Below are 11,779 nucleotides of genomic sequence, written 5' to 3' on the forward strand. Positions count from 1 at the left end.
GAACTGGACAGGTGACGGAGACTGGACGGGGAACTGGACAGGTGACGGAGACTGGACGGGGAACTGGACAGGTGACGGAGACTGGACATGAGACAGAGACTGGACGGGACCGGACATGGGAACAGGGACTAGAACAGTGACGGGGACGGAAACAAACACAGTAACAGGGACAGGAACAGAGAAACCACCGGGGACAGGAACTGGAACGATCACAGATACGGGGACCAGGACAGGGAGAGACAGGGGTACAAAAGACATAGGTGGGTGCCCAGGACTGGTAAAAGTCTGTGGGGACAGCCTGGGCACATAACTAGGGGCAAAGTCAGGAGGTCTAGGAGCAGGCCTGGAAATACGGGGCCTGGGCCCAAACATAGTTCTGGGAGCTGCAGGTGCCTGAGCTGGAGTCGGAGCAGCTGGGACTGCTGGTGCTTGAGCTGGAGCAGCTGGGACTGCTGGTGCTTGAGCTGGAGCAGCTGGGACTGCTGGTGCTTGAGCTGGAGCAGCTGGGACTGCTGGTGCTTGAGCTGGAGCAGCTGGGACTGCTGGTGCTTGAGCTGGAGCAGCTGGGACTGCTGGTGCTTGAGCTGGAGCAGCTGGGACTGCTGGTGCTTGAGCTGGAGCAGCTGGGACTGCTGGTGCTTGAGCTGGAGCAGCTGGGACTGCTGGTGCTTGAGCTGGAGCAACTGGGACTGCTGGTGCTTGAGCTGGAGCAGCTGGGACTGCTGGTGCTTGAGCTGGAGCAGCTGGGACTGCTGGTGCTTGAGCTGGAGCAGCTGGGACTGCTGGTGCTTGAGCTGGAGCAGCTGGGACTGCTGGTGCTTGGGAGAGCGGCGCGGCCGCCGCTGAAATCTCGGAGAGCGGCGCTGCCGCCGCTGCAGTCTGTGAGTGCGGCGCGGCCGCCGCTGAAATCTCGGAGAGCGGCGCGGCCGCCGCTGAAGTCTCGGGGAGCGGTGCGGCCGCCGCTGAAATCTCGGAGAGCGGCGCGGCCGCCGCTGAAATCCCGGAGAGCGGTGCTGCCGCCGCTGCAGTCTGTGAGCGCGGCGCGGCCGCCGCTGAAATCCCGGAGAGCGGCGCTGCCGCCGCTGCAGTCTGTGAGCGCGGCGCGGCCGCCGCTGAAATCTCGGAGAGCGGCGTGGCCGCCGCTAAAGTCTCGGAGAGCGGCGCGGCCGCCGCTTGTATCATGGGGTGCAGCGTTTCAGACGCGTGCTTCACGGGGCGTGACAAGAAGAGATCCGACGCTGCAGCACTGGAGCCCGAAGCTGCGGTCGAAGTGAAAACCCGGACTGGAGTCCTACTCTCTCGTGCAGCGTCAGGTGTGAGTAGCGCGGGGAGCGCTGGTTCGCCGGTGAAAGCTGGCGCGGGGAAAGTCTTTGACCGCGGCTGGCTCGCCGCGCAGGGGGGCTCGGAGCACGGTTCTGCTGCTACCGTGGAAGGAAGTAGCGGCAGGCGGGCTGGTGCAGGAGGATAGTCCTCTTCCTCCTCGCTGGACGCAGGTGTGAGGAGATCGGAGTAGTCCCAGAGAAAGGACTCCTCACAGCCTGCATCCAAGTCACCCCCGTCCTCCTCGGGGCGAGGACCGAGGCCGACAGCACACACCCCCAGCGCCCCCCCAAAATTTTCCCCGCTCCGGAGGGAGTCCTCCCGCGCCTTGCGGGCTTTTCGGGCCTGTTTCCTCCGAGACTTTTTCCCCTTATGAGTCTCGGTGGGCACCGCTGAGGCTGGGTTCACGGGCTCCAACCCAAGGAAAGGCGCCGGGAGCGGGTCATCGCCCCGGATTCGCTCGGCGAGGAGGCGGAGAAACTCCAGGTCCGCCTTCCGAGCAGCATGCCACTGGTTTACGTCCATTAGGTCGGTCTTTTTGTCAGGGGTTGACCCAGGCAGAGAGACGAGGAGGCGGACGTATGTGCAGTTAAGGTGAGAATTTAATAAACAAAGAGACAAGTAAACAAGAAACAAAGAAAACAAGAAACAGAGGCGAGCTAAAACTAACAAACAAACGAGATACTAAAGATAAACAAACGGGAAGACTATAAAACTAGGCAGGATTAACTAAAACAGGGCAAGGGAATAAACTAGGGAAAATACAGGGAACTAGAAAATAACAGAATAAACAGGAAGATAAATATATACTACAAACAAATAGGGAGGCTGACAAAAACAAACGAGGAAAACAATAAGGAACTAAACTAGATGGATAATAACTAACAAACAAAGCGGGAGTAGATAAACAAAGAAATAAACTAATAACTAAAGCTAGACAATGAACTAAACAGAGCAAGGATAATTACAAGGATTAAACTAAGATAGACACGGAGAGAAACACTGAGAGAAACACTGAGAGGAAATCTGGGAACACGGGAAGACAAACGACAGGAGACAGTGCAAAGACCGACCAGGACAGGTGACAGAGGAAAGCTATTTAACTAAACAGGAAACACACTGGGAGTGGAAACACCTGGGGAAGGGGTGGAGCTACAAATGAGACATGAGGTAATGGAAAATCACAGGCAGAACACAGGGGCACGGGTCACGTGGGACAACACAGGCACGAGGACAGACAGGAAACAGGGCCAGGCGTGACATGCTGTTATTGTGCACTGGAATCTGTTCGCTCCCGTGTTTGGAAGAACGCTTGAAACTAGCGGGGTGTTTGGGGGCGTGGTCAAAATCAGACGAGGGTTCAGGGTACCAGCAGTCAATCTAGAACCAGCTGACCAATGGAGATTCAAGGGGAACTCCTTCTTTTAAGCCCCGCCCACCAGTGAAAACTGTGAAGCAAAACTCAGGAGCAAAAAACTGAAGCAGAAACAAACGAGAGATTCCAGTCTTTAATAGAAAAAAAAATCCACAGAAAATCCAATAAAACACACAAAATCCAAACTGAAATAATTTTAAAATAACTGCAAAGAATAATAACATATAAGTAACCAAGTATATTTCAAAAAAATTTTTTTCCATAAAAAAGGGGCTACTCTTTGCAGTTTAACCTCAAATCAAGTATGGTGCTTTGCATCACTGACACTGTGTGTCCTTGTTTCAGTAATAACTCACTAACTCTGGCTCTTCCTGAAGGTCATAAACCTGGGAAAGCCTCTGAAGTCGTTCGGCACGGCGTTCCTGAACATCCAGTGGCCCAAAAGCACAGCCTCCAACAAGTGGCTCCTGTACCTGATGAAGATCAGCAGCACGGGGGTGGAGAGGATCGGATGCGGCAGAACGCAGGAAGTCAACCCCCTCAGCCTCATACAGGTAATCTTAAACTATTCATTATTATTTAATCTCAAACTATTTTTGTTATCACTTATTTTGTAGTTTTTGATGCTGCTATTGTCCATATTGTAGTCATGTGTCGTTATATCAGCTTGTCCAGAAATGCATGTGTAAAGCATGTCCATGAGAATCAATATTTGCATTGTCTACAGTAGTGTGAATGTAATTATAGCACCTGTAGGGGGAGCCCCAGAGCCAAAAATATTATTTATTTTTATTTATTTACATAATTCTGCTTTAATTCATTAATTTTGCTTTAATCATCTCTCAGGAATCCTCATCAGCAAGACTGAAACGTGAAGTTGGAAAGGAGACCAGCTCAGATGATCCTAAATTCTCACTTTTTACCGATAAGAGGAAATCCAAAGTCCTGGTAAGAAAAAAATATATTTAATATATAATATTTAATTTAATTAATTTAATATATATATTTAATTGTTAGTCTAGTTGCAGTTTACATTTTAGTTTGAACTAACCACACTACATGTGATATTGTAGCAAGTGCAATTCTCTTTAATGTACTCTACATATGTATAATATTTCTTATTTTGAGATTATTAAACTAATATTATAGGAATTAATAACTTGTTTCTAACCTTCTTGTACTTTTTGGTACGTTTTAAAGGATTTTATTTTTGTATTGGAAGATATTTAGTTAATTCATTCAGAAAATAAGTGTACAAGCAAAAGATCTGTCAATGGAATGTATTATAATAATAATAATTTAAAAAATGCACTGTTTTTTTTTTTTTTACTTTCTTTGACTTTTATTCCATTACAGACGGTATGAACCCAAGATAATTCAATATTTCAATCCTTTTAGGCATTTTTTTTTTATGTGTTGCAGGATTATACTTATTTATTAAGAAATTAATTCAAGCAGACAACATATTTAATATCTTGGGTTTATACTTTTATAACTTGAAAATTTTATTTTTTTTTACAGCCAATGAAAACCCAGAAATCAGTGTCTCAGATAATTATTAAATATTATATAAGAACAGTTAATACTTTTGGCAGTGTGGATTTCATTCTCCAGCAGGATTTGGCACACGGCCCACGCTGCCAAAAGTACCAATTGGTCTTATATAATATTCTAATTTTCTGAAACACTGATTTTTGGGTTTTTATTGGCTGTGAGCCATAATCATCAACAATAAAATAAATAAACGCTTAAAATAGATCACTCTGTGTTTAATACATCTATATAATATATTTGTTTCACATTTTGAAATGAATTACTGAAATAAAGTAACTCTTTTCAATGATATTCTAATTTTTTTAGATGCACTAGTATATATATATATATATATATATATGTGCCATTTTTTCTAGGTCGCCTGTTTAAAATGAAACTTTTCTCTCTTGTCTTTTTTTTTTACAGTCCTGTGAGGATGGAGCGAACTGTGTGAATTTTAAGTGTCCTCTTCAGGGATTGGACAGTAATGCTGTTATTGCACTGAAAGCTCGGCTCTGGAACAGCACCTTCCTGGAGGTGCTGACTGATATTCATAACTGCATTTTTATGATTTATTGCATATTTAATAATGCTTTATAAGAGTTTATATTGTGTTAAACCTGGTTTTTGTTCTGTACAGGACTTTGCTGATATGAATTATGTGGACATCCTGGTGAAAGCATCTCTCAGTCTGGACTCTGCACCTAAAAACGTAGTTCTGAAGAATGAAGATGCACAGGTGAGCTCAGAGCTAATACTGTAGCTCAGAGTACATTGAAGGTGGCCTTCATTTACAAAGTACAGGGGTTGTACAATGAAACTGAAACACCTGTCATTTTAGTGTGGGAGATTTCATCATGGCCTGGTGTTCAATCTTCATTAATTGCACATTATTGCACCAGTAAGAGCAGTAAGAGTGTGAAGGTTCAGTTAGCAGGGTAAGAGCACAGATCTGCTCTAAATATTGCAATGAACACAACATTATGGGTGACATACCAGAGTTCAAAAGAGGACAAATTGTTGGTGCACGTCTTGCTGGAGCATCTGTGACCAAGACAGCAAGTCTCTGTGATGCATCAAGAGCCACGGTATACAGGGTAATGTCAGCATACCACCAATAAGGACCAACCACATCCAACAGGATTAACTGTGGATACTGTAAGAGGAAGCTGTCTGAAAGGGATGTTCGGGTGCTAACCCGGATTGTATCCAAAAAACATAAAACCACGGCTGATCAAATCACGGCAGAATTCAATGTGCACCTCAACTCTACTGTTTCCACCAGAACTGTCCGTCACCACAATAAATTATTGAGGTCTAAAACCAGGTGTTTCAGTTTTATTGTCCAACCCCTGTAGCTGAGCCAATACATAGGGAATAGATTGTCCAAGAAAAAAAAAAGACCCAGCATTTGAATCAGATGTATAAGATACTTTAAAATAAGATGTAAAACAAATAAGATAAAAATAAAAAAATCGAAGGTAGTAAAAATTATAAGAACGCAACTGAAGATATATATATTTATAAGCAGTGACTAAAAAAAATAAAAGTAAAAAAAGGAGTCAAATAAGTCCTAAAGAATTCTCCAATTATCTATATTTTAGTTACATCCATAACTTCAAGAACATCCAAAAGAAAGTATTAAAGAACGCCCAGTACCAGGGAAGCACTGATACAGAACATTCAGGACAGAATGAAAACATTATTACATAGAGAAGAAGAAAAGCTGTTGCTTCTGGTGAGAGTTAGTTATGAGATTTAATCCATATTTCAGCAAAAAATTTATGTCAATAAATTATGAAAAAAAAAAAAACAAATAACAAAACAAGACAAAAAAAAACACCAAATTATTGGACAATACAACTCTGGAAAAAATAAGAGACCACTTAAAATTGATTTTACCAAATTGAAAACCTCGGAACCTGGAATATAATCAAGAGGAAGATGGATGATCACAAGACATCAAACCAAACTGAACTGCTTAAATTTTTGCACCAGGAGTAAAGCAGCATATAGTTATCCAAAAGCAGTGTGTAAGACTGTGGAGGAGAACATGATGCCAAGATGCATGAAAACAGGGTTATTCCACTAAATATAGATTTCTGAACTTGGCGTTTGTGTGTTTTAGGTACGAGTGACGGTGTTTCCCGGACGCAAGGCGGCGCAGTACTCGGGTTTACCGTGGTGGATCATCCTGGTGGCTATTTTACTGGGTCTGCTCTTGTTGGCATTACTCATCTTCCTGCTCTATAAGGTATAAAAACTAATATACAGTATAAAATTCTATAGTGGCAGTGATTTTAGTAACAGTTGTTCTTTAAAGATTTGTTTATGCCTTTAAAAAATCATATATACCAAAGTCCACTTGGCTTGTTTGCAAGAAACCCAAACCACTTTACTTCTTCTAGTGCGGTTTCTTCGGAAAAAACGACAAAGACGACAAAAGCGAATCGGAGAAAGAGAGACTGACTTCTGATGCGTAAAGAGAGAGAGAGAGAGAGAAAGACTCGGGTAACAGATCCTCCTCTCGAGCCGTACGGGTGCTCAGAGCTAGCATGGGGAGTCGGCATGGCGAGCGCACAGCGATGAGCTGATTTTCAGATTAAATAACGCTAATCTTTCATCTTTTCATGTATGGTGTCGCTGCAGGGGGTTAATGGTTTACATACATGATTATTATTCATCGTATTTCCTCTTGTAAAGCTTGGTGAGGTGTGTGTTTATGCTGGTGGATTAATGGATGGATGGATGGGAAATTGCTTCTTCTCTTGACTTGCTTGTTTTTTTTTTTTTTTACAGCATTATTCTCTTGAAAGTCTCTTGCTTCCTGGGCATGCTCCCTTTTTCAGATCCCGTTCTTTTTTTCTAAAGCTACGGGTTTCCGCTTTCGTCTCTTTTGGAGAAAGAGATTGTTGAAAGTGCTGCTCGTCTCACTTTTGCCTGGCCTGGCACACTGTACACACACTGTTCCTGTGTCTGAAATTTTTACCTGTATTTATAGATATATAAGTGTTTCCCAGTTCAGTCCAGTCCTGGAGGAGATCCTCCAATCATCCCAAATTTAGGTATTTCCAGAACTTCAGGAACGTCCAAAATAAAGTAACGAAAATAAAGAACATCCAGTACCAGGAGGCACTGATACAGAATCTTTAAGACAGAATAAGAACATTATTTTATAGAAAAGTAAAAAAGCTGGTGCTTGTGGTTAGTTACGGAGAGTTAGTTATGAGATTTAATCCATATTTCAGCAAAAAAATAAAAAATTACATAATCTATTCTCTTAACTCAAAACAGTAGTGGCATTTACGTCACTAAATAATAATAAAAAAATGCTAACTCATCACCAGGTTTTTTTTTTAAAGATTGAATTTTTGTAAAACTTTCCTTCTAAAGTTTGGGTGGCGAGACCTGTAAAGCTAAGCTAAGTTAAATAATTCTTAAACGAGTCAAACGAGCGCTGGATGTTAATCTACACAGATTTCTCTCCTGAAATCCATTTATTTGGGTGAGTAAAGCGCTTCTGTTTATTTACAATAAGCTTAGATTTCCAGATTTGCACTAAGGCTGGGTGCAGCAGCATTAGCATTAGTGGCTAACCCACTAAATTAGTGTTCTCGTAAGCCAGGGCGATATTAGCGAGCTGTTCATCCCACGTAGCTCGTTTTAACATGGTAAACACACAGACTACAGTCTGATATACTCACCTCTGAATGGCTCTGAAAGAGCTAGTGCTTAGCGCAGTTAGCGGCTAATGCTAAAACGAAATATGGGAAATATGTGCTGGTGTTTTAAAACCTCTAAAAATCACTAAAACACTCTGAATGTTTAATTATAGAGATACTTTGACAGTACAATTCCCTTATATTCTAATACTGATACTAAAAGTTAATAAGAGTTTTAGAGCAGGTAAATTAAATATTATTAGATAATAATAACTAAAATAAAATCTCTTATTAACAGTGTTTCAGTTGTGCTGGGTGAAAAAAATGGTTGTTTAGAGCATTTATTTGCATTAAAAAATAAGAAATGACTGCAGAGCATCTTTCAGACCTCAAATAATGCAAAGAAAACAAGTTCATATTCATATAGTTTTAAGAGTTCAGAAACATTCCACCAATATTTGGTGGAAAAAGCCTGGTTTTATTACAGTTTTCATGCATCTTGGCATCATGTTCTCCTCCACCAGTCTTACACACTGCTTTTGGATAATTTTATTGAGGTTTTCAATTTGATAAAATCACTAAAACACTCTGAATGACTCTGTTTAAATCTGTTTAATTATAGAGAAACTTTGACATTAGAATTCTCTAATATTCTAATACTGATACTAAGAGTTAATAAGAGTTTTAAAGCAGGTAAATTAAATATTATTAGATAATTAAAAACCAAAATAAACTCTCTTAATTGTTAACAGTGTTGCTGGGTGTTTGGATACAGTTATACAGTTATAAATGATGGACTGGATTGGGAAACACTGCTGCAGTAAGTTTTAGAAACACTTCTAAACTTAAGCTAATGCTATGCTAACGTAAATCCTGTGATTTTCCCCCTCAGTGTGGATTTTTTAAACGTTCCAAGTACGACGACAGCGTGCCGAGTTACAGCGCCGTACGGATAAAGAGGGAGGAGCGGGTGTACACGCCGGGGAAACAGCAGCCGCAGACGGTGGAGAAGAAGCAGTGGATGACCAGCTGGAACGAGAACGAAAGCTACTCCTAACCTCCTCCTGCTGCTGCTGCTGCGGCTGCTGCTGATAACAACCATTAATAACTAAAAAAACACACAAAAACACACAAAAACACTGGGAAAACTATAAAAACACAAACCAAAGACTCCTCCCCTGAGACCTCTGTGCTTCACGTTTTGCACACCCTGAACTTCTGAGTGTAAATATCATAGAGATGAAATGAAAGGAACTGTAACTTTAAAACTTCAGTAAAAACTTATTTTTTCTTCTAACTTCTGCATTAATGGACTGGATTAAGCCTTTTCAGCAAATAATCATATATCAGTCATTTTACATATTCTTACTTTTTTTAAATACTTGAACTAAAATATTAATTATTTAGCATAATTTTTTATGTTTTTATGTTTTATGTCTATCTGTAGATCGTTAAAAATTAATTAATCTAAAAAAGGCCTTAATTTGTCTTAAAATATTTTAAATAGTCTTAAATTAAAGTCCAATAAACACATTTTGTTATTATTTCAATTTTTGTGTATCACATTTCATTATTTCCTAATTTTATATGTATGTTAATTTTGGTAAGTATGTAAGTCATCAGAACTAGATAAAATTCTTCTCAACTTCCAATAGAAATCAATGTAAAATATAGTCTTTAAAAATGGTATTTATAAAGGCACTTAAAATATACAGCTCTGGAAAAAAGAATTAAGAGAACACTTTATTTTCTAAATCTGATTTTGTTCTGATTTTGCTATTTATAGGTTTATGTTTGAGTAAAATGAACACTGTTGTTTTATTCTATAAACTACAGACAACATTTCTCCCAAATTCCAAATAAAAAGAAATATTGTCATTTAGAGCATTTATTTGCAGAAAATGAGAAATGGACTGGAAAAAAAAGAAAAAAAAAAAGATGCAAAGCTTTCAGATCTCAAATAACCCAAAAAAAAAGAAAACAAGTTCATATTCATAAAGTTTTAAGAGATCAGAAATATTCCACCAATATTTGGTGGAATAACCCTGGTTTTTAATCACAGTTTTCATGCATCTTGGCATCATGTTCTCCTCCACCAGTCTTACACACTGCTTTTGGATAACTTTATGCTACTCACTCCTGGTGCAGAAAATTCAAGCAGTTCAGTTTGGTTTGATGGCTTGTGATCATCCATCTACCTCTTGATTATATTCAGCATTTTTAAGTGGTTTCTTATTTTTTTGTTTTCAGAGCTGTATATAATTGATACGATTTTTTTACATTTACATTTACATTACATTTACGGTATTTAGCAGACGCCCTTATCCAGAGCGACTTACAACAGTGCTTCAAAGTTACTTAAGATATCCAAAGCTAGTTTGTAGACTAGGATCAAGAGATACATAGAGCTTAATCATGTTAAGAACCCTAGGAACCTTTTTTTTTATTAGTTTAGGAACTCTTTGAAAAGATGTGTCTTCAGTCGACGTTTGAAGACGGCGAGTGACTCTGCTGTTCGGACATCCAGTGGAAGTTCATTCCACCACCTTGGTGCCAGCACAGAGAAGAGTCTGGATGTCTGTTTTCTGTGTGTTTTGAGTGATAGAGGTTCGAGCCGAGCCGTACTGGAAGCTCTAAGAGCTCTTGGTGCAGATCTGGCTTTGACCAGATCTGGCTTTGACCTGGCTTTTACGATACGAAGGTTACGTTAATAAACATTAGTTATTGTTAGAATGGCTTAACTAATTACTAATTAACACTAATTAAGACATTGTAAATCATACATTTTTTATTACACTAATTAAACTCAAATTTATTATTATTACCAATATTCTTAAGCATTAAAAAAATGCTAAATTTAGTGTTTAATGTTACTTAACCATTTATCAATGTTTATTACTGTTATAAGTAAGATTATTTGTGACCCTTATTGTTAATTTTTACCAAATAACTTTAGAATAGTAAAGAAAGTCACTGATTTCTCTGTTATAAATGACTTTTATATGGTTATTTGTTGGAAAGACTCATATTGGGGCTAAAAATTGATATTGGCTGAATTTTCCCTGCTGATTTTTGTGTGTATTATTGCATTACAGCTTACAGTCATTCCCATATGTTGTGTATATATTTGATCGTGCTTCAGAACAAAAAACTATCTATTTATTTTGAGACTGGTTTGTTGTTTTGTCTGACCAAAGATTTGTTTCATTCATTTTTTAAGCGATGTTTTAAAGACTGTGTGGATCTACGCAAGGAATTTGGTATCTGCTAGGAAAATTTCTTTTTTCTTTAACTTTTTATTTTAATTTTAGATTTTTTTTTGTTTTTGTTTAAGAGAATTTGTGTTTGAGAACTGTTTGGATGAATGTAAATATTGTGTTTTTTTTATTGTTACAGATTTCTGAGTGCATTTTGTAAGTTAGCTTTTTTTATTATTATGAATTGTGATGATTGGTACAGATTTGCAGTTTTTCTGACAGGATTTCGTTCATTCATTCATTCACTCACTCATTCACGTAGGTTTCAGGTTGTAGGTTTCACTGTAAAATGCCGAGGACTTTGAAGCAATTTAGCACCTTTTTTATGATGAAAGTGTTACATTTTTACTTTACTGTTTTTTTTTTCATAAACTGATGTTATGAAAAATGGGGGGAAAAGGAGTTTCAGCCATATTTACCTACAAACATTATGAAAAAATGGTGTTTTAGTATTTAGTTTTTTCAAATGAACTGCTGTGGACGGTTGAAACAATAGCACTGGAAAAAAAAAAACTCACCTTGACTTTGCAATTAATTATTTCCTAAAGCTAATGTGGTCTAGAAAGCATTTTAAACTTTAAAAACAAAACTGGTTGTTAACAAAAACAATAAAGAGAAGATTTTTTACAATA

At 39.2% G+C, this 11,779-nt stretch overlaps 1 protein-coding gene across 3 annotated transcripts in view; it reads left to right on the forward strand.

The window, feature by feature from the left end:
* Positions 1–11,779, forward strand: part of itga6b (integrin, alpha 6b) — a 63,165-nt gene extending 51,386 nt beyond the window's left edge. For 2 of the 3 annotated variants that reach the window (XM_049469703.1, XM_049469701.1), the window contains 6 exons: positions 3,073–3,249; positions 3,542–3,643; positions 4,655–4,765; positions 4,869–4,967; positions 6,357–6,482; positions 8,783–11,779. In XM_049469703.1, the coding sequence (XP_049325660.1) occupies positions 3,073–3,249; positions 3,542–3,643; positions 4,655–4,765; positions 4,869–4,967; positions 6,357–6,482; positions 8,783–8,947 (780 nt within the window). In that variant the 3' untranslated portion in view covers positions 8,948–11,779. Of the gene's footprint in view, positions 1–3,072; positions 3,250–3,541; positions 3,644–4,654; positions 4,766–4,868; positions 4,968–6,356; positions 6,483–6,636; positions 6,740–8,782 lie in introns of all 3 variants that reach the window. The other variant, XM_049469702.1, reaches the window with a different exon arrangement.

Source organism: Astyanax mexicanus, chromosome 21 (genome assembly GCF_023375975.1).
Source record: "Astyanax mexicanus isolate ESR-SI-001 chromosome 21, AstMex3_surface, whole genome shotgun sequence".
Taxonomy (NCBI): domain Eukaryota; kingdom Metazoa; phylum Chordata; class Actinopteri; order Characiformes; family Acestrorhamphidae; genus Astyanax; species Astyanax mexicanus.